At 35.1% G+C, this 22,404-nt stretch overlaps 2 protein-coding genes across 10 annotated transcripts; one reads left to right on the top strand and one right to left on the bottom strand.

The window, feature by feature from the left end:
* Nucleotides 1–3,502: 3,502 nt before the first annotated feature.
* On the bottom strand, nt 3,503–13,042 carry LOC126720852 (pentatricopeptide repeat-containing protein At5g16860). 9 transcript variants are annotated; one of them, XM_050423680.1, is made up of 8 exons: nt 12,641–13,039; nt 11,179–11,233; nt 10,517–10,610; nt 10,349–10,408; nt 6,933–9,832; nt 6,666–6,793; nt 6,434–6,566; nt 3,503–3,800 (listed from the first exon to the last, which is right to left on the bottom strand). In XM_050423680.1, the coding sequence occupies exon 5, from the start codon at nt 9,694–9,696 to the stop codon at nt 7,111–7,113; it is 2,586 nt and encodes an 861-aa protein (XP_050279637.1). In that variant the 5' UTR covers nt 9,697–9,832; nt 10,349–10,408; nt 10,517–10,610; nt 11,179–11,233; nt 12,641–13,039; the 3' UTR covers nt 3,503–3,800; nt 6,434–6,566; nt 6,666–6,793; nt 6,933–7,110. The 9 variants fall into 9 exon arrangements, 8 of the variants coding, with proteins under 8 accessions (XP_050279637.1, XP_050279638.1, XP_050279636.1 ...); XM_050423681.1 differs by lacking the exon at nt 11,179–11,233 and having other exon boundaries at nt 10,349–10,438; XM_050423679.1 differs by lacking the exon at nt 11,179–11,233 and having other exon boundaries at nt 10,349–10,411.
* A 5,904-nt stretch (nt 13,043–18,946) lies between these two features.
* Nucleotides 18,947–22,344, top strand: LOC126720851 (pentatricopeptide repeat-containing protein At3g09040, mitochondrial-like). The gene is made up of 2 exons (XM_050423675.1): nt 18,947–21,775; nt 21,857–22,344. The coding sequence occupies exon 1, from the start codon at nt 19,223–19,225 to the stop codon at nt 21,638–21,640; it is 2,418 nt and encodes an 805-aa protein (XP_050279632.1). The 5' UTR covers nt 18,947–19,222; the 3' UTR covers nt 21,641–21,775; nt 21,857–22,344.
* The last annotated feature ends 60 nt before the right edge of the window (nt 22,345–22,404 follow it).

Genomic DNA, 22,404 nt, shown 5'->3' with positions numbered 1-22,404 from the left:
ATTATCTGACACAACCTCGACCTTTTACTTACTTTTAGACGTTTACGCTACCCTTTTTTTCACTAGTGGGAATTTAACTACTGCCCTGATTCTCAAAAAAAAAAAAAAAAAAAACTAGTGCCCTTGAATTGCTGCTGCACTTATTTAATCATTGAACAATCACATTAAAGTAAAACCTCATCGTTTGTATTTTTTAATTGTATAACCGTCAAACTGAATACAATCAATATTTATATATATATTTTAATGATATAAAAAATAAAACTGAAAACAATATATAGTAGTTTTTTAACAGGTGAGCATTTATTCCATATGCTTTCAACTGCAACAAAAAAGATTCGAGGTTTGCAAAGCATTGTTTTAAAGGCTTTAAATCCTGATATTCTCTCGACTTGTACCATCTGATTTTTGGTGGAAACATGCTGTGATTGAAATGCCATTCTAGAGAACAATGCCACTTTTCATTATAGGCGCTATTATTGCGTCTTTTTAAGTGTTTGGCTCATTACTTCGGTGACATTTACTTGTCACTATTTGCAAATCTATGCGATGCACAAGATGAATGAAAATAATGATATAATCATCTAAAATACCACACACAACACTTATACAGCGGCACGAATCTATCAAATATAGCAAAATACTTCAGCACAAAACAGAATTGAATTGATTAACATAATAAAATTGATAATATTTTGATAATGCTATATTGTAACATACAAATTTGATGTTTCAATTAAATAATCTTTAACAAAATGAACCATTAGCGGGGAAAAAAAAAGTAGAAACAGTAAAAGATTCGCTAAAGATAAACAAAATAGAAGAAATAGAGAGAGTATTGACTTCTTCTTCTTCTTCTTTATTTTTTTTTTGGGAGGGGGATTGTAGGTAGAACCAATGGATGGGAAGAGAAGTGCAAAGGGAGTAATAAGAAAATTACATAGAAAATGAGATTGAAGATAAAGGGTTGCATGACGAATAAGGTTAGAGTGAGAAATTATGAAGGAAGAAGAAGAGTGAAAAGTGAGTAGAGATAGGTTAAACAAAATGTGTCGGTAGGGAAAAAATGAATAAGGCATTTAAAGGCTTGAATTTGAAGAGGGGGAAAAAACAAAACAAAGAAAGAGGAAAAATTGTTAGGAAAAAAAATGATGATGTGATGGCACAACAAGATTTTTGAAAAATTGCAATGGTTACATTATTATATATAGTATAGATAAAATTTTATGTTTATTAGTGTAATCTATTCATTGTAAAATTGTGGTGATGGACCTGATGGTTTAGAAATTCCTCAAAGAGTATAAAGTTTCCATATGTTCAATATGAGGAGTTCATGTTATTTGACCCAATCTTTTGCACCGAAATGAATTTTTGAGTGAAACTTGTTTCATTGGAAAGTAGACAACCAAGACTTCAAAATGGACACAAATATGATCTAATTTGGATTTGCAGTGAATGAGATATTGAGGTCTAAAGTCAGCATAAATGCTAAATCTAAGAAGCATGCTAGAGCACAAAACTGTGGGATTTTGAGTCCAAATTCTTATAGGAGAAGGATTCTTACTAGGTTTTAACCCTATTTTGTGCTCATGTATAAACCACTTATTACTTTTAGAAGCAAGAAAGGAAGCTAAGAGAGGTGGAAACTGTTGGCTATTTAGAAAGAAAATCCAAACGTCCATCCTGGTGTACATGTGAGTTCCAAAAGACATTCTTCGGGTTCTCTCATATTGGTGAAATCAAAACTTGAAACCAGAGTCATCCTATTGTTATTTAGGAGATCAAATCTTCAAGGTGGTCCTTGAATTCACTTGTGAGAAGTTTGTGTGAAGGAATTCATAATAAAAGTGTCCAATCAAGTTAGAGATGCATTTGGTCACATTAGGTTAGAGGTGCATGAGTAAGTTACTACTATAGCTACAAATCAAGAAAATGAGTATGTTTTAATTGTAAGAACTTCAATTCTATTAGTAATTTCTTCTTGGGGTTTGGGAACCCTCGTAGCGGTTTTTCTCTTGGATTTTTGTCCTTGAGTTTTCCACTTTGTAATCATATTGTGTCTTGTTTTTAATGATTTTTTGCTTTATGAGATGGTTTTATTAATTTGCAAAAATTAGCTTGAAAATCAATATGAATTAATAATTGATTATTTTAACAAGTTGATCATTTTCACTACAAAATCAACATCAGGCTCTAAAATTTCCTACCATGTGTCAAGGACATTTTTTGTGACAAGAGCTAAAATGCTAGAACAAGCCCAAAACTCCCCTTAGGTTTATTTAAATTGATTAATTTGAGAGAGCAAAATTCTAGTATTCAATGAATAGAGGCTAGTGGTGCATCACAAGAACAAAATCAAAGTGTAAAACTCCCATTGGGTTTATTTTGGTTTAGTTTGCTTTTGTTTGGATAAGAGACCAATCTGCTTTAAGCACAATTGAGAAATTATTTGATTAAATCCAATTAGGTGTTATTCCTCAATCATTTGAGCTCATTAGGAAGCTGTTCTTAGTAGTGTCCAGCAGCCAAGGTCAGCCAAGCTCTACGGGCTAAAATGGGTTGGTCAAAATGTTCAGCCACATATAGCTGAAGCTAGAAGCCTCCAATTGGGTGGAAATTTTGAGTACTAGACCATTTTCATGAGCTCTAGGTTCTACAAGTGTCCCCAGCCCACTTTGCAATATGCATGGCTTGAGCTCATGCAAAAGGTCTAAAAAAAGTCTACTCACATCCTCCAAACCACACTCCCTCAAATTCTTCTTATATTACATGAGTTTGGACCATACTTAAAGGAATAAAATAAATTATAATATCTGATTTAGACCCACAAGGAAGTTGGCTTGGTAGAAAATTTGTTGCAAAAAGGGCCATCAACAACATGTACCCAAAAAAAAAAAATCCCTTTTACATTGGAAATGATTTCCTTAAAACTCCATTCTCATATTGTTTTTAAAGATAAATAATGCCGTTTTAGAGAACCTCTTAACATTCAACAACAAAAAATTTACGTTGGCCATTATGAACACATGATCAGCTATGCTTTACTCTTAAACTTAAATGTTTTTCATTTTTTTTTTCCTAATCACAAATCATAAAGATATTTATATTATCAATGAGGCTGAAGATAAGAAGAAGAAGAGTGTCTTTTCCTCCGTATTGAACCATTCATGTCAATATGTCATTGTCAAGAGCTTTATAGCTCAATGAAATGATTTGCTCTCCTTTATCAGGAGAACTATTGTTCAAATCCCTTTTCTTCTAGTATTATAACTATAGAATTATCCTCTCTCTCTCTCTCTCTCTCTCTCTCTCTCTCTCTCTCTCTATATATATATATATATATAAATAAGTATATTATATCTTATTGGGGTTTTTTGTATCAAGTTTCCCTTATATGTTAGGAATGTAGACTTGCATTTCCTAAGCCCAGAAAAGACCCTTTTTTTTTTTTTGTGTGTTGGGGGGGGGGGGGGGGGGGGGGGGGGGGAAGAGAGAGTTATGCTGATCTATCAATTGTGTTATTTTTTACTCTCATTTTTTTAAATTAATTCAATTTCATCCTTATGATAACATTAATAGTTGAGGAATCAAATTAAACCTTTTCCAATGGTTTAGTAACCTTAACAGTTACTAGACTTATCAGTTAAGTGAATGCTTAGTGCTCACAGACAATTCAAGAGAGGAAGGGTAGCGACTTTGCAACTTACTGCCCATTTGTTTCAACTTTAGGGAGGGTAGTGACTTTGGGAGGGGGCGAACATCTTCTGCACATTTGATAACTGTTTCCCTTCTTTTTATTCCTACAAACAGAATATATAACTTACGTTGATGTTGTAAGTTGTGTGATTTGGACAATAACGCTTAAAGTAGTTTGTATTGAGGAATATCTAACAAACAAATCAATGTGCTTTGCAATAATATGACCACCATCTCTAAGAGTTAACCAGATCCTGGGACAAGCTCATTGATGTATCACTATAATATATGGCGAAAGAAAAGCTAAAAAAATAGTCAATTTCATCCTTTCAGTTGAGGTAATGGGCAATCCTTTGATCAAGGGGTTCACTCAAGATAAATTCAAAGTTTGTGTAGCAATGATAAGATTTAAGAATACCCAGGTAAGTTAATGCATGATTGCATAGTCAAACAGATCTGGGGATGCCCCGAAGAACGATTTTGCGCATGCTCTGCTTGGGAGACATAGACATCATGATGATACTATGCTCTCAATGCCAAAGTCGTTGTAATTGGGTCAAAGAGGAAGTACTTGAAAAAATTGTAATGCACGTCGACATGCTTTGTGTACAGCTGAAGTCATTGGTGATTGGAAGGATGTGGATTATGTTCTTCTACTTATTGTAGTGTGTAGTAATCGATTGTGTGCATATAATAAGATCTGAAGCCAATGTCAATCACTTGAAATGAATCATAAGACACCCAGAGTATACTATTTGTATGGATAGTATATTAGGAAGTGGTAATCAGAAGTGATAAAAGCGTGCGTATGGCCTTCATATCACTGTTTGATACCAATCTTCGGTGCGTCATAGATGAGGGTTAGCAAAAGGCCTAATTGGTACCTATGTTTTATGCTAACTAAATATTGCTATCACCTATTATTATAAGGTGATCAAGTGGGTGATCACACCATATCAAAGGTGCACATTCTCACACTAGATTTCCTACTGTCTCCTAGAGAAGAGATGATAACACATCCATCACAGGAAAAAGTTGAGAAAGAAGAGGCATAGAGTGATATGAGATGGTTAGAGCTTAGACACATCAATAGAGTATGAAATAGATAAGATAAAGGGCAAAATCTAAAACCAAAACGAAGCAGGACAGCAGGTTTGAAACTTTTGTTTCGGCTGAAAAAGGATTTGGGAAAATATTTTACATCCTCCCGTGTGTTTGGTTGCACATGGAAAATTTGGTCAAATGGAAAACATTTGCGTCAACCGTAACATAAAGCCCTCAGACCCGTAAAACAATTGTAGGAGTCATTTTACCTTCAACACATTTCCGAAATTCTTCACTCCTCACACACTCCACACGGTCCAACTCGCCAAGCTCTTTAGCTCCACCCCACAAACCAACGAGAGGGAGACAGAGCTCCACCCCACATGCTGACGTCAATCCGAGGTCCACTCACACTCCAATGAGCAGGAGTCATTTTACCTTCAACACATTTCCAAAATTCTTCACTCCTCACACTCCACACGGTCCGACTCGCCAAGCTCTTTAGCTCCACCCCACGCACCAATGAGAGGGAGACAGAGCTCCACCCCACATGCTCACATCGGTTTGAGGTCCACCCACACTTTGTCGAGCAACGCCGCCCTTTTCCCCTCCCCGTTGGTGAGTTTTCTCCCTTTTCTTCTCTTCTCTCACTCAACCTCACCTCTGAGATCATGCCACTGAGATCGCACCCCAGCATCGCCGAGATCGCGCCGCATCGCCCATGACCCACCCATGACCGATCTCTCTCTTTCTCGATCTACCTGTCCCGTTCCCTCAATTTTTGATCACTCTCTTTTCCTCCCTCTCTCAGTTTGGCCAAATTGTTTGAGTTTAATGAATGGTTTTGTTTTGATTTTTGTTTCTTTTAAGTTTATATATTGTAATTTTCTATTATAAAATTTGTTTGGAAGCTGAGAAAATGTGAGAACTAGTAGAAAAATAGCATTTTCAGAATGCAACTAAACACCTGAAAACATTTTCTAAAACAATTTTCATAATGCAGCCCAACACTTGAAAATATTTTCTTTTCCCAAAAATATTTTCAGGTGAAAATATTTTACACTTGGAAAATATTTTACATATTGCCAAACGCAGCCTAAGAAGTGTTTAGGGTTTTTAGTGTCAACACTTAAAAAAATTTTAAAAGGACCTGATACTGCTATAGGGATTTAGGTTACGATGTAATGTTCAGTGAGGTAAAATTAGTTTTTTGGTAGTAATTAGGAGTTAGAATACTGAGAAATTCATGGTAAAAATTCTCATGGTATCTCACTTTTGATGTTTAGATGTTAAAGTGAAAGATCTAATTGGTAGAGAATGATTAGGGTTGCTAAAAAACCACTTGAAACTGTAAAACAGCAATTAGGAAGTAAAGAGGAGAAAGAAAATAGAATAAAGCTGGGCATCACAACTAGGGTTCTTAGTCCTGGGCAACACACCTAATGAGGGGATACATTTTACAACAATATTTTAACGATACCATACCACAATTTAAGCATCACACAAAGCCAAAATGTTTTAACTTCAATCATCTCACTCCAGATATGACAATGCATCATTTATTTCAAGTGAAAAGCTTGGCACCTAGTAAACAAGGAACCCAAGCAAACTTATATATATTTTCAAGAATCAAGAAAAGAGGTGCATGATTGGTTTTGCAAACTTATATATATTAAAACACAAATGGACATACCTGTCACTACAAAATTTACATCAATATAGGCACCATAAGAGAGTAACAGGAAGTCTGAACTTGACACATGCTGCTTATCACCAAGAGCTCCACCAGTTAGCATATAAAAGCCAAAGAACACTGGATTGGAATCCTGTGGAACAATGGAGGTTAATTATAGCAAATTTTGGATCCTTTTGATCATAAAACAAATGTGAGTCTAACGAGTAAAATGAAGAAAACCAAAGCTGACCTGATCAAGCATTACAAGAGCAGGGTGAATAAAGTGAAATATGTGAAGTGGTTTCTGACAATGCAAATGCCCAACCACTTGTGCAATCCAAAGAGCCACCTGCTTTCTTTGGGTCCCAGTAAAATCATCTACAATTGCAAAGCACTTTTCATTTAAGTCTATACTAGGAAAACTTTTCTTTGAACAAAGTGTTTGTATAGAGAGAGGGAGGGAGATTGTGGGAATGTCTAGATTTACGATTTAAAATTATCATAGCAATCCTGATACCTATCCCATGGAATGGGGTTCAACTGATAGCCCAATGGTAATAGCATCCCTTGTGATACCCTATGTATGTGTTTCGAACCTCGCCTGCCGCACTATCTACATATGTAAAAAAAAAAAAAAAAATACCTGTCCCATGGTAAAAATGTGCTTACGCAATGACACATGCATGATTTGGTTATCACCAATAACCGTTGCATGAGCATGATCCTTTCTTTATATGATGAAAACGACTTGAGTCTCTCAAAATGATTTCATGGTCAATGATCATAGATATGTAGCAAATGGCAGTGTGGCAATCGCCACAGACACGCAAGTTCTTGGTGATTCGGATGGGTGCCCCTGCAGGTGATATTAGGATGCCATATGCAAGTGCCAACTTCTCACTATGTTCAAAAAGAAGATCACCCTTCTCCTCATCATCCACATCATGAAGAGCAAAACTTGTCTCAGGAACATATCCCATGGCTTTGATGCGTAGAATTAGGTCTCCCAAGATCTTGTATATTTGTTGAGATAGAGGATGTGACCTGTCCCCAACAAAAAAGGCTGCAGTTCCTTTCTTTCCTTCGACCCAACTGCAACCGGGCCTCTTCTTGATCCTTGTATGTCTCATTAAAGATCTAATTCTAGCCACATCTTTCCATCGCCTGGCATTGGCATATATGTTTGAAAGCAAAGTATATGACCCATCATTCTCAGACTCCAATTCTAACAACCGGTTTGCAGCATGCTCCCCAAGTTCAATATTTGGATGGAGCCTGCAAGCACTAAGCAATGCCACCCACACTATTGGTGTTGGTTCCATAGGCATGCCTTCAATGAGCTTTAGGGCCTCATCCAAGCGACCAGCACGACCCAATAGGTCAACCATGCAAGCATAGTGTTCCACTCCAAGAACCACCCCGTATTCGTCACTCATGCTATTAAAGTATTTCATTCCCTGCTCAACCATTCCCGTATGGCTACAAGCATAAAGAACAACAACAAAGGTTACACCATCAGGCATCCACCCTGCTCTCCTCATCTCATCAAAAACCCGAAGAGCATCTTCTCCACAACCATGCATGCCATAACCCGTCATTAGAGATGTCCAAGAAACAGCATTCCTTTGCTTCATGTTATCAAACACAACTTGAGCAGCATCAACGTCTCCAGATTTCGAATACATATCTATGAGGCAATTAGCTACAAATATCACCATAGAATCATACTGATTGCGCAATACATAACAATGAATTTGTTTACCTAACCTTAGTGCGGCTAAACGAGAACAAGCCATCAAAGCACATGCTATAGTAAAAGCATTTGGCTTTATGAAAATTTCCTGTCCAAGCATCTTTGAGAAAAGCTCCAGTGCATCATTGGCTTCACAATGCTGAGCATACCCACCAATCATGACAGTCCAAGTTACCACATTTTTCTCTTTTGTTGCTATTGAGTCAAACATCATTCGTGCTACCTTGACACTTTTGCACTTAGCATACATGTCAATGAGACCATTAATTATCATTAGATCATCCCCTGGATCATTTCCATCTACATTCAGAATACGTTTTATGGCATAACAATGAGTCTCTTTTCCATGAAGCAATGTTCCCACAGAAGCACAACCTGAAAGAAGAGACACAAGAGTAACAACATTCGGCTCTGAACCACGAACCTGCATTTGACGAAACACATCCAATGCTTCATAACCATGATCCCTTTGAGCATACCCAGCAATCACTGCGCTCCAAGTCACAACATTCAACTCGATCTTCTCCTCACGCATCTTCTCAAACAAAGCAAGAGCATCTTCAAATCTACCAATCTGAGAGTACCCAGTTACCATAGCATTCCAAGAAACCACATCCTTAACCATCATCCGCTCAAAAACCTTGTTTGCTTCATCCATCATCCCACACTTGGCATACATGTCCACTATAGCATTACCCACAAACACATCCTCCACCAACCCATTTCGAACTGCAAAACCATGAATCTCCTTACCTTGCAACCATGCACTCAACGAAGCACAAGCAGGAAGGATATTGACAATGCTAACTACATCTGGGCAAATTCTATGATCATCAGCCATTCTAGTGAACATTTTTAGTGCATTTTTCTTATTACCACCTTGCACGTAAGCAGCCACGATTGAATTCCAAGACACCACATCACCTATCCCTCTCCCACACAATTCATCAAATACTTGGCGCGCATCATCCAACATGCCACACCTTCCATACATAGCTACCATCGCATTACAAACAAACACATTGGACTCAAACCCATTTGCACAGACAACAGCATGAACTGAAGCACCTCGTCGGAACGAAGGAAGATCACCACAAGCTTTGAAAACAAAAGGGAAAGTGTAGTGGTCAGGCTTCCAGCCAAATCTCTGCATTTTTCTATACAAACCAAGTACATCTTCAAGAAACCCGAGACGAACTGCATGTCGTATAAGCGCATTCCACCAGTAAACAGTAGGCTGCGATGGAACAAGGCGTTCAAGCACCTTTATGGCATGCATGGGAGCTTCACATGCTATGTAGGTGCCAATGAGGTATGTAGCCATGTCTGCAAGGCCCTGGACTAAGATCTGCTGATGGACCAGCTTGGCTTGGATTAAGGTCTTGCATTGCTTTAGAAGCGTGTTAGTGATGAGAGGAATTGTGGGTGTTGTAGTAGTATTAGTAGAGAAGAAGAATGTGGTGAAGGGTTTGAGTACAAGTGGTGGCTTTGGTTTCAGTTTTAAACCAAGGAAGAAAGAGAGGGGCATACTACTCGTTTAAGGACTAAATAGGCCTGTCCCAATGCCTAATATTTTGATCTGTTGCACACATGCCACTCATCCATTGGCTTGTAACTTGGCTAAGGTGAACAGACCATAGAGACAGCAGATGACAGAGAAAACACTGCATCAACACAACCAATACACAGAAATTAGGCTGGGACTATACATTTACACAGCCTAGCAAGACCAACAAAAAAACAGCAAAAGCATACAATTTAACATCAATCCTGCCAGCACTAAATCAAATACACCCTCAAAAATACAAAGCAGCAACTCTTAAGAACATTGCAGACCAAACCAATAGTATAGGCATTTCAAAATAGATCTTTGCTGCAGAAGCAAGTAGAGAACTACAAAACAGCAAGGCTCATATATAAAACATAAATAAATAAAAAAGACCACTTAACACCTGTTCAACACTAGGAACCAGAGATTATCCACCTTACAAACCAAGCACTTTTTCAACATCATGCATTTATCCTGCTATAACTCTTGCTATTTAACAGAAATTCAGCAATAGTATTGACAGTCAACCAAAGGGAGATAAAGAGTTCACAATTTCACATAGCTATAGCTAACTAAATTATATAAATATATAAAAGAATATTAGTAGGAAATGATGAAGAGAAGAGTGCACCTCAAGAACAAAACGTGCTCGGCCTTAGTAGCCCAAACCAGCCCACATTTCAATGACCTCCTGCTAACCAAAACCAACCAACATTTAACTCTAAAATTAAAAGAGTTCCAACTGCACATGTATCTAAGAATCAGCCAAACAAACAAACAAACACAAATTATTTATTACCTCAAGAGAAGCCTACGAGAGAGCTGTTAAAGACTGAAATTTTAGTAACTATTTGGGATCCAATAAACCACAACCATTCAAGTGCTCCTAAACACTGCAAACATAAGACTCAAAATTTCAGCTGACTTGAGCATAGAGAAGCTAAAATTCAGAGGGCAAACTATAAATGGTTCACACACATATGGAAGCTTTGAAATTTATATATACTAGTCGCATACCCATGCAATGCACAAGAAAACTAATGAAAGAGATCTAAAAAAATAGGAAGCAATTGGTATAGCTTCAATCCGAGAAGAATCAAAGAACCATGAAAATGCTCTCTCTAAATCTCACCCTCTCAAATAATCTATATAATAAAAATTAAATCAATATCTAAGGGCTAGTAATATTTTGTCAAATATTTGTAAACTTACTATGAGATCAATCCCTTTGGAATGTCATTAACTTGACTTAATTATTCAGGAAAAATAAGTGCATTAAACGGGAGTGAGAGATCTAATAATACCAAATTATCAGGTGTAAACTACAATTTCAATTCTTCAAGTAAAGAAACACAAGTATACATTTTTGGCTATTGACTGAAAAATATCATATAAGAATGAGAGAAAGATAAGTCATATTAATATAGTGCCACTATAGTTCATAATACATTAACAACACACCTCTATAGATATTGTAGCACAAGATGTTGCACCAATGTCATATCCACATGGTAGTCTTCCAAGAGCCAGGAAGACAAATTTGAAAACATCAAGACACTCCTTAAGAGTTAGGCTATAAGTAATTAGATGTAGACTTTTTGTTTCACTTTACCACAAATAAGTTAAAAAATAAAATAAAAAAAAAATATATCTAGATGATCTCAATCATTGCAATTTAAAGCTATTGCTGATTATTTATAAACATATATTAATACAAAAATATATATTTCATAATACATTCCATTGTGAAGTTGGCTTAAATAATGCATAAGTGAGAGATTTTGTCAAACACAAGGTGTGCATCAGTGCATGTTCCAACATGGGAATAATAAGAATGTTTACAATATGAATCCACCCAAAAATTACACCCAAGACAAACTAAACACATTACAATTGAACAAACACAGCATAGCCTCCTCTAATAATACTTTGCCGCTAAAGTCTAAACACCCTTGCATTTTTTCTAAATCCAAAAAGGTATGTGTGTGCGTGTGTGTGTGTGCGTGTGTGTGTGTGTATGTATATATATGCAGCCCAAGCCAACTTGAATAATGAGAAATTGCATTTAGGATGTTGCAATGAGGTCCTATATTGATAAAACTGAATTGCCTCCTTAGGTGAAATCCTAACTCCATTCTTATATGGAAATTGGGGTAATGATCTATCAATTGCAGAAAAACCATGTAAACCAACTGACTTACCACCTCTACATTACAGTTTAGGCTGCAACCAACCGAGGTTTGAGCACTAATTTGCACAAGTTTTGACATCTGACATGATTTATATCTATTTATAAATCAATAACTCACAGATTGAAAAAAAAAAAAAATCTTTAAACTGATCAATTTCAACATTAGAATGTAGCATAAAAACCAAGAATGCACAATCCAAATATAAATCAAAAGGAGCAGGAATGAGCACAAAAGATAGTCCAAACAATTATATTTCCAGTATTCAAACCCAAGTCAGCGCATCCCCAATCTGCATACAGCAGAAATCCACACCTCAGTTAACAATGTCTAAGATATTAATGATTATTGTGATAAATAAAAGGAAATAAACATAAATGCACAACTTAGTGGGTCATCATCAAATAGTTTATGACAGTTCATCTATACTATTATCCCAACACCTGTTGCTCTTAGAGGCCTTTTGTCGAACACCTAACAAATATATTATATAACCAAGAAATAGAACTTGGTTCATCTACAAAAATTTAGAATAATGGAATCTACAAATTAGAAACATATTGATACATCAAAATAAAATTTAAGAAGAAAAAAACATCTTTAGTCAAGTAGAAGTAGATAAACTCAAACAAACATAAAAGAATGAACAATATATCCAAAACTCAACCAAAAGTCAAATGTTTTCGGTTTTATATTATTTATAGATAGATTACAAATATGAGAGACAAACGAACCACATTTTCTTGTTTTTGCTGTAGACTGATTTGTTTCTTCTTGGCTCAGAAACTCAGCTCTTATATGGGCTTTAGGCAGTTTCTTCTTCTGGATCACAAGCTTTAAATCGGAAGAACCATTCTTCTTCGCATTGATTATATTGTTGTACTCAGTACCAGCTTCTTGAATCACTCTATTTGGATGGTTGGTTTGGTTTTGAAATGGGTTTTTCTTGATGGGTTTTGATGTTCTCGGATTGTGGAGGACGAGGAATTCACTCGTAGTCGTCGTTTTGGCTTCAGAGCCCTTTGGTCACCGCCAACGCCTGGTGGGAGAGGGGGAGAAGGAAGGTTTTTTTGGATGGAGGGGGAGAGGGAAAGTTGAAGTTAGGAGTTAGGACTTGAACTCCTATGGTGTTTGGTCACAAGATTAACTTTTTCTTTTTTTCTTTTTTTTTTGGAGAAACAGATTAGCTTATTCAAAATAAATAATGGGCATCATAAATGGACATTAGTTACAAAATTGGTTGTAACTTTACTCAATATTTTTTTACTTGAGGTGCATTTTGACAAATCTATCATTAGATTATATCTTCTGTTTATATCCTTCATATTTGCAAAATTTTTAAAAAATTAAAAATTAATAGCTATATCATCAATAAATTGTTTAAATTACAAATTTTTGTAGTTTAAAATTATGCATAATATATAAGCTTATAAATCGTATAGTAAGTAATATCCGATTGACACAAAATTTGACATGTATATTAAGAGTGTAAAAAACATGCAATTCAACGGTTAGATTTTCAAAATATGTAGTAAAGTTTATTTTATTGAGAAATGTTGTAGCCTTAGACTACAACCAGTTTTGTAGCTAAATTTTGTCCTATTTATATTCCCCAATGCATGTTTTAATGGCAAGTGGATAGGTTGGATTGTAGGTTCCTGGCCTCCACTTTTGAAGATAGAGTGCATATGAGCAAAACTTAAATACAGTATATTAGGTATTGTTCCTTAGGTACTCTTTTTAATTTTTTGACATCTGTCTAATTCATTGTCTCTTTTCTTTTTTTATTCTTTTTTTTTTCACCATCTCCTTCAGCAAGAAACCTAATAGCTTCATAACTCTCAGACTTGAGACTTCTCATGCACAGTCTCAGAAGAACCCAGGTGGCTATTAGGATTCTCACACCCAAACTCTTAAGTTCTAATTAAAATCAAGCAAAGAAGGACAAAGGGGTTGGGTTCGTGTGCATCATATCATTAACAAAACTCTTGGGTTTCTCATGCATAATCTCAGAGATTTCGTTGGCTTTTGTAAATCGACAAACCTTCAATAGTAGCAGGTTTCTCACACTCAAACTCTGAAATTTCTTATTGAAATCAAGCAAAGAAAGATAAAGGGGCGATTTTCTTCATTAATCCCATTATTTTCATTATAAAACAAGTCGATATGTTCCTATGCTTGGTTCACACAAGATCAATGAATGATTGGCCTTGGTTCGTGAGGTTTTGTTCGTCTCCATTATACCCTTTATTTACATTTGAACTTATCCTATGTGTTTAGCCCCCAAAAAAAAAAAAAAAGAACTCATCCTCTGTGTATAAAAATTAGTTTTGCCCTCTTTAGAATTCTAGGTTCCAAATGATCTGCTCTGTGAAACCTTTATTGAAGCTAGATCTCATCTTCTTTGAGTGTAAAAAGTTGGAGAAGTTGGGATTCAAGGGTTTTCTTATGGGTTTTATAAATGGGTTTTAATGTAACCGTAAGAAGTTTGATAGATTTAAAAGAGACGATGAACTAGAAAAAGAAAAAATAAATAAAAGAGATAATGTTAACATTTGATAGCTAGCTAACTTATTTAATTAGACTTTTTTTTGAGAGAGAGTTTAAAGGGGTATCTAAGGAACAATACCTAAGGTATTATAACTAAGTTTTGCCCAAGTACATATTTTATACGGATTACATGTAAAACCTTTATTTTACACTCTCCAATTTCAGTATGCCATACAGCTTATGACAAATTAAGCCATAAAACTTGCCACACACAATCATGTCTCCAGATCCACCCATCACCAATGGCGGCTCCTGTTTGTTACCACTTGCCACCACCAACTCCAATAGTACCTACTTTCTATCAAGGTATACCTACTCTTCTTCCAAATTTCTCATTCCCTCCACTAATCCCAATATGATCCAAGACATAATCTGTCCCTTTTTTTTTTTTTTTTGGCAAAGGAGGAAAGGAAGGCATTTAAGGTAGAGTGTTTGAAAGATGAGAGCAACAAAAGGACTCAAGGACTTAGTAAAGGAGAAGGGTGGATACGGGCTAGTGTTGTATAAATATGATAATTTGGTTTGTGGAAATTAGGCTTTGGTGTTCATGATGATATGAACCTCAAACCCCAAAGAGGTCTCTAGGTACAAGGTAGCTTGAAAATGTTCAACGATAGAGTGATTGGTGCCAAAGGGTCAAGGTGGTCACAATACTGGGTTTGTGAGGGGGTTGAACTTTCGGGTAATTTCCAAGTCATAGAGGGACTTGCAAAGCTTCCTAAAATGGAAACTTCCAAGATCACATATATGCAATTTGCAGCAAGATCGTGCACAAAGTCAATACCCTGAGTTAATTAGATTTGATTCACAACATTACTAACCTGAATTTGGCCTAAAATGAGTAACCATCAAAAGGCTTTCAATGTCAATTCTCATTCATACCAAGGTTGAGGGTCAATGTTTTTTGTTCAAAAAACACCAAGTGTAGAAACATGACTACTCAAATATGTCTTTGTAAGTTTCTACTTTTTATATTTTGGTGAGTTCTCATCATTCAGTAAGGATTTTCATGCTTGAAGCCCTTTGAATTGAAGATTTTTCAAAGCACTCTCCAATGACATCTTGTTTTCATAGATATGGTGTTGTGTAACCATGGCCAAACTGACAATCAAACATTTCTAATACTTTGTAAGTGTTTATGTTTGGTAACTGTTTTTTCCCCTTATTTTCTGTTTCCAAAAACAATTTTCTATTTTTGAAACTAAAAAACTTGTTTGGCAACCCAAAATGGACAGAAAACAAAAACTGTTCTCAAAACTCAATTTGTGAAGGAAACTGAAAACATGTAAAAAGCTGTTTTCAGTTTCTAATTTTCAAAGGTAAATGAAAACACGCATTTAATTTTAATGAATTTATCTCATTTAATAAGTTAGCATTAGAGTTCAAATCTTAATAACAACATATTTTAGTATTTTTTTTTTCTTCAAAAACTATCTTTTTAATTTCAACTAACCAAACATGTTTTTTATTTCAAAAATACAAGAAAATTGTTTTTTCTTTATATTCTCAAAAACAAGTTTTTGGAAATAGAAAACAAAAACTGTTACCAAACATAATCTTAATGTTTAGGCAATGATTTTGTGATATCTCACTCATATCAAACTCAATTTTGGCTTGTGACTGTCACTATTTCATTTTTCCCTCAAGGAAGCAATTTACCGCTTGTACATGAAAATTGAGATAACCTAATTTCAACCTATAAATAAATCAGGACCATAACCTGCGCCCCTCGAACACCTCAACTTGGCTATATTTAGTCAAATTATGAAAAACTTAAAAAGTTTTGGAGCAATATATGAGGTTTGACCAAAGTTTAGCTAGCTTTGAGAGAAAATCCAAAAGTTCAACAAAAACAATTCTTATGCTAATGTGAAGATATCTCAATTCCCATCGAAATGAGGAGTAGTGGATCGTTAAGATTATGTGAACCATAGATTATGGAAAGCTCATATGAGATATGACAAGCTTCCTTTTAATAGGTCTCAGAACTGCATGAGCCATTTATAGGAGCATGACCTTGTCCAAATAATACTCTAAAATAGTTAATCCCATCATCATTATGAAATAGATTATTAGAATGATCAAAATGATAACAATGGAGTAATTGCAATTAGGCGAATGCTGAAAGGTGCTTAAGCCCTTCCCCTACGGTCCTACGAACATATAAATGAATCCCATAATCTATTACATGATTCAGAATAAGAGACCTTACATGCTTCTAACCCTAGATCAATAATAAACTAATTTAGATGTTAGATGATCACTCACACATAAAAAATCCTATGATTGGTGGTGACTTCACTCACCTTTCCAAAATTGAAACCTCACAAGGTGGTCAATCAATATGAAATTTAATATATAAAATTATTAGTCAAGGGTTTCAATTTAATTCATCATTGCAGAATTTATTTAAAACTGTTGGGTTAAGATATGGACCCGAGTTAGTTAACTAATTGCTCAAGTTAATTAATTAGTTTCATTACATGCAAATCCAATTAAGGCACAATCAAATCATCAAACTAAAATGTAGATACCAAATTGCAATGACCTCAAAATGTAGGGACTAAAAAGTTAATTGATGGTGTTGTTGTGGTTGCTATTCGGATAGATTGTATTGAAAAATAAAGTATATCTATACTTTTTATTGAGAAGGAAGTATATCTATTTACTTAGTATAGATAGATGTACTGATATAGGGTATAAAATCACTCTATATTAATGCAAAATTTTGTTTTTCATGGATAATTAATTTTTTTTAATAAGTATTCAATAGACATAATAACTACCAATGTTTTTTTTTCCCCAATAAAAAGTAGGATCTTACAATCCTTGATATGATCTTGCGGTCTACCTGTGAGGTCCTACACCAATCTTGCCTGGGATCTCATTTTTTATTTTGGATATTTTCATAGTTGGGGGTAAGAGAATTTGAATCATAGATGTGCCCGTTAGAAGTATCATAAACTACCAACCAATTAAGCTATAAAGCTCTTTGCTTGATTTGAAAAACCTTGGAATGGGAAGTTAACCTAATATTTCTTTTGCTTTTGAATTTCTTTCACATCAATTGTCAATATTCTTTGTTCTTTGTAGTGTATTGGGCATGTCTAATTGATCAATTTTCCAGGCTAAGAATGAAGCATGCACCTTGTGTTTTTGTTATTTATTTTAGGGTCATGTTAATAGGTGCTCTTGAGGCAATTGTTTTTTTATTTTATTTTTATTAACCCTTAGGGTAATTGTTAATAAACCATATTAAAAAAGTTTTTAACACTACTTTCATAGGAAATATAAAAAATTGTCAAAAAAAATTATTTGTTTTATCATTTTCCCATAAACTGTTCTAAAAATAGTTCCTAAACTAATGCCCTTAGGGCATTCATTAATATTTCCCTTTATTTTATGCAATAATTGAAAATATTTCATTTCATCTGTGCAAGCTCTTGCTTGATGAACGGTTCATGAACTTAGTTTTTTTGTCTCTCGTTGTTGAGTTCAATTCCTGTAATTCAATCAATACTGTTCTATTTCTTTAGTTACAACCAATAGTTGTTGGATTTTATAATTTATGTCCATTTTCAAAGTAGGAGAAAATATCATTTTGGTCATTACATTTTGGATCACTGTTAATTTGGTTCCTGTATTTTGGTTGTAGTTAATTTGATTGTTCTTATTTTCAACTTCTTGTTAATTTAATCCCCACATTTTGGTAACAATTAAACTGGTCCATGATATTTTCAATTTACATATATTCTAGGTCCAAATTTGGGTTTGTTTTAGTTGCTAAGTTGATACGAATCTATCGGAGTTAGAGATTAGTAAATTTGATTTGTGTTTGGTTGCAAGAAAGTGCAAGAAAAGCTGTGATTTGATAGTAAAGACTAAATTGACTGCAAATTAAAAATAACAAGACCTAGATTAATTGCTACATATATGGATGTAATTAACAACTAGGCTCATCACACGCGATCTGCACGTATGATGAAGTTCTTTTTTTATTTTGAGTTTAATATAATTTTTTAAATTTGAATTTATTTATTGTTAGTGAGATTACATTGGAAGATTTGAAATTGAGTAAACTCTTGGTTTAGTGTTTGCTAGTTTTTAGGAAAAAATATATTAAACTGATATATCCACAATTTTACAACAAATACTAAGTGGCAGGCTGTTACTGGTTGTTATTGTTATGGCAAAAAAGTAATCTTAGTGTTAGGCTCAAATTTGAACCTATAACAACTAACCACCAGTAATTTGTTGTAAAAATGTTGTGGACATAACATCTCTCTATTCAAGTAGAAAGTGTGCTAATTTTTAGGATAAAGTTTTTCTGGTAGTTTTTTTTTGTTTTTAAATTTTGTTGAATTACAATTTTAACCCATTTTTTATTTTTATTTTTTAAGAATAATGATTATCTATTTAGATTAGAACTATTTTTGACATTATATGAAGGCATAACTAACTTTCTGTTTTTTTTTTTTTTTAGGCCAAATAACTTTCTGAATCCTCCATACAGAGATGGCTAAATTTGATTATAAGAGCTAAATGGTATTTTCACGTTTGAAGTATAGGACTTCTTTTCCTTAAATTTTCCCTTGAGTTGATCCATCTTTCACATTAATCCATATATGTATGGCACTTTTGGATGAATTATCGAATGACCTGTTGCTGTGGGCTAGTGGTGTTAACTGTCAACAGTCAATGCCTTTTTCTTTGGCAGAAGCGCCTTTAATCCTAGTTAGCATGTGTGAAGAGGCCACTAACCATTGATGATTATCCTAGGACTCTCTCGTAGTATTTCAATACCGACACAGTTTCTCCTCTTTGTAAGGAAACCTTGTCAGTTCCACACAATCTACAAACATCAGCACAAGCTCTACAGTTCCAAATCCTGCTCTTCATACTCTGGTCTCTTACTGGGGAAAGACCCAACTGCCATATCCACTGCCCTTTCACTCTCTGAGAATTCAAAATCATATTTTCTCGGTACCCAAATCCATGGCCACATAGTCAAGTTAGGACTTACTAGTGATATTTTTTCTCAGAATAATCTTATTAAAATGTACTCAAAACTCGGGGTATTTAGTTATGGGCTTAATGTGTTTGATGAAATGTTACAAAGAAACCTTGTTTCCTGGACTTTGATAATCTCGGGTGCCATTCAAAATGGTGAATGCATACTGGGGTTGGATATTTATTTGCACATGATAAGAAGTGGGTTGAGGCCAAATGAGTTCACTTTGGGTAGTGTTGCAAAAGCGTGTGCTATCATTGGAACTTATGAATTTGGTTTGTGTATTCATAGTTTTGCTTTGAAAATTGGGATGGAGTGGAACCTGTTTGTTATTAGTTCCATCTTAAACATGTATGCTAAGTTGGGGGATATTGGATCAGCTGAGAGAGTATTTGTGTGTATGGACAAGCTTGATGTTGGTTGTTGGAATGCTATGATAGGAGGGTATGCAGAATGTGGCTATGGCTTCGAAGCATTGAAGATTGTATCTTTGATGCAATGTAGGGGTGTAAGAATGGACCATATCACCTTGGTTAATGCTTTTAAGGGTTGCTCGGTTATGGGAGATTTGAAATATGGTAAACAACTTCATGCATTGCTCATTAGGAGTGAGTTAGAATCTAGTACTTCAGTGATGAACGCTCTCTTGGATATGTACTTCAAAAATGATGGGAAGCAGTCTGCTCTGAAAGTTTTCAATAGAATGAAAAACAAAGATGTTATCTCATGGAATATTGCATTTGGGGGCTTTTCTGAGGAAGGAGATGCAAGAGAAATTGTAATCTTAATTAATGAGTTATTGCTGATTGGAGTGAAGCCCAACAATGTCACTTTCTCAATCTTGCTTAGAAAATGTGGGGAGCTCTTGGATATCAACCTCGGGCTTCAATTTTTTTCACTTGCCTTACGTCTTGGATTCTTAGATGAAGTTAACGTCTCAAACTCACTAATCAGTATGTTCTCTAGATGTGGGGCTATGGGAATGGCATGTCTAGTATTTGATAGTGTACCTCTCAAAAGCATAATTACTTGGAATGAGTTGATTTGTGGTTACAATTTAATATGTCATTACACAGAAGCTCTAAATATTTTCTGTAGTTTGAGGGAGTTGGGAGTTGAGCCAGATAGATTTACCCTCTCCAGCATTTTGGAGGCTTGTTATAAATGTGGAAACCAACAGATGGGAAGACAAATTCATGGTTCTATTGTGAAGCTTGGTTTTGCTTCTCATGGATATATCTGCAGTTCTTTAATTAAAGGTTATGTTTCATTTGGGCTACTAGATGACTCCTATGAATTTTTTAATGGGCTTGACAGATTAGATTTGGCATCCTGGGGGGTGATGATATCTACATTGGTGCATGAAAGCCATAATTATGAAGCTATGAGATTCTTTAACTCTCTAATAAAATCTGGTGAGAAGCCTGATGAGTTTATTTTGGGAAGTATTTTGAATAGTTATGCTGCTGTTGGAGCTTATCAACAAACTAAGTCTGTCCATCCACTTGTTATAAAAATGGGATTTGACAAACAAGAGTTTGTTTCTAGTGCAGTTATAGATGCCTATGCGAAATGTGGGGATATTGAGGGCTCTAGGACGGTTTTTGACCAGTCATTTAGATCGAATGATGTGATTATATATAATACTATGATCATGGCTTATGCCCATCACGGTCTTGTTATGGAAGCTTTGGAAATATTTAAGAAAATGAAGTTGGCTAATCTACAGCCCAACCAAGCCACATTTGTATCAATTATATCAGCTTGTAGTCATATGGGTCTTATTGATCAAGGCCATCTTTTGTTTGAATCAATAAATTTGGATTATGGGATGGAACCATCTCCAGATAATTATGGTTGCGTAGTTGATATGCTGTCACGGAATGGATACCTTGATGATGCGAAAAATGTAATAGAAATGATGCCTTTTCCTCCATGGCCAGCTATTTGGAGATCCTTGCTTAGTGGTTGTAGGATACATGGGAACAGAGAGTTGGGAGAATGGGCAGCTGGGAAGTTACTTAAGATGGTCCCTGAGAATGATGCAGCATATGTATTGTTGTCGAAGGTTTATTCTGAAGGGGGTAGTTGGGAACATGCTGCAAAGATAAGAAGGGGTATGATCAAAAGAGGTGTCTCAAAAGACCCAGGATATAGTTGGGTTGAGATATAGTAAAAGCTTTGATTTCCTTTGACAAAGAAGCTGTCGAATGTTTCAGCTTTCTGAATAGCTGCTTGGATGCTGATCCTTCAGAAACTTTGGGGAGAGAGATTTTGATTCCTTGTTCATATAATAAATGAAGCCTCGGTATGTATTTCATGCAAGTTATTGATTCCTTGTTCTCTCTCTCTCTCTGTTGTTTTACACTTATGTTCTGTTGTTTGGCAGGGACAGCAAAGGATATCACCTTTTTGTTATCGGCTTACTACGGCAATAATGCTGATTTTTGAATATTCTTGGAAAAGCCCATTTGAATGCAGTAAAAGAATTTAGGTTGTCTGGCAATGAAAGTTTGGTTTCTGTTGGATATGATTGAATTTGGATCCACATATCTAAATTTGGAATGCAACTTTCCAAGGCATACCAGCCTATATTTCACTTCACACGATTGCTATTTGCTAGTTCTTGTACAACAAAAATTTCTTACATGGAACAGTTAACAGAGAATTTTTCTACTACTGAAGAGTCCATGCTAAATTGATGCAGCTATGAATTTTGAGGTTAGTGTTCTTTGTGTTTCTATTACTATAGGAAGAAAAAAAAATGTTCGAATAGATTAGTTGGATAACATCATAACAATTGGAAATTTGGGAGTCAGGACAGTTTAAATTTTTGTAGTAGTTTAGGATCATATGTTGTTTATTCTTCATTGTTTACTGTTGATGTGAAATTACCATGGCATCATACGAATTAAAGAGAAGATATTGAGTGTGCAC

This window comes from Quercus robur, chromosome 4 (assembly GCF_932294415.1).
Source record: "Quercus robur chromosome 4, dhQueRobu3.1, whole genome shotgun sequence".
In the NCBI taxonomy this organism is placed as follows: domain Eukaryota; kingdom Viridiplantae; phylum Streptophyta; class Magnoliopsida; order Fagales; family Fagaceae; genus Quercus; species Quercus robur.
The sequence above is the reverse complement of the archived record's forward strand: the minus strand, read 5'-3'. Positions and strand labels throughout refer to the sequence as shown.

What these genes read in the sequence shown, in the direction of transcription:
- LOC126720851 (XM_050423675.1), top strand. Translation starts at nt 19,223, where the DNA reads ATGATTATCCTAGGACTCTCTCGTAGTATTTCAATACCGACACAGTTT.
- LOC126720852 (XM_050423680.1), bottom strand. Translation starts at nt 9,696, where the DNA reads ATGCCCCTCTCTTTCTTCCTTGGTTTAAAACTGAAACCAAAGCCACCA.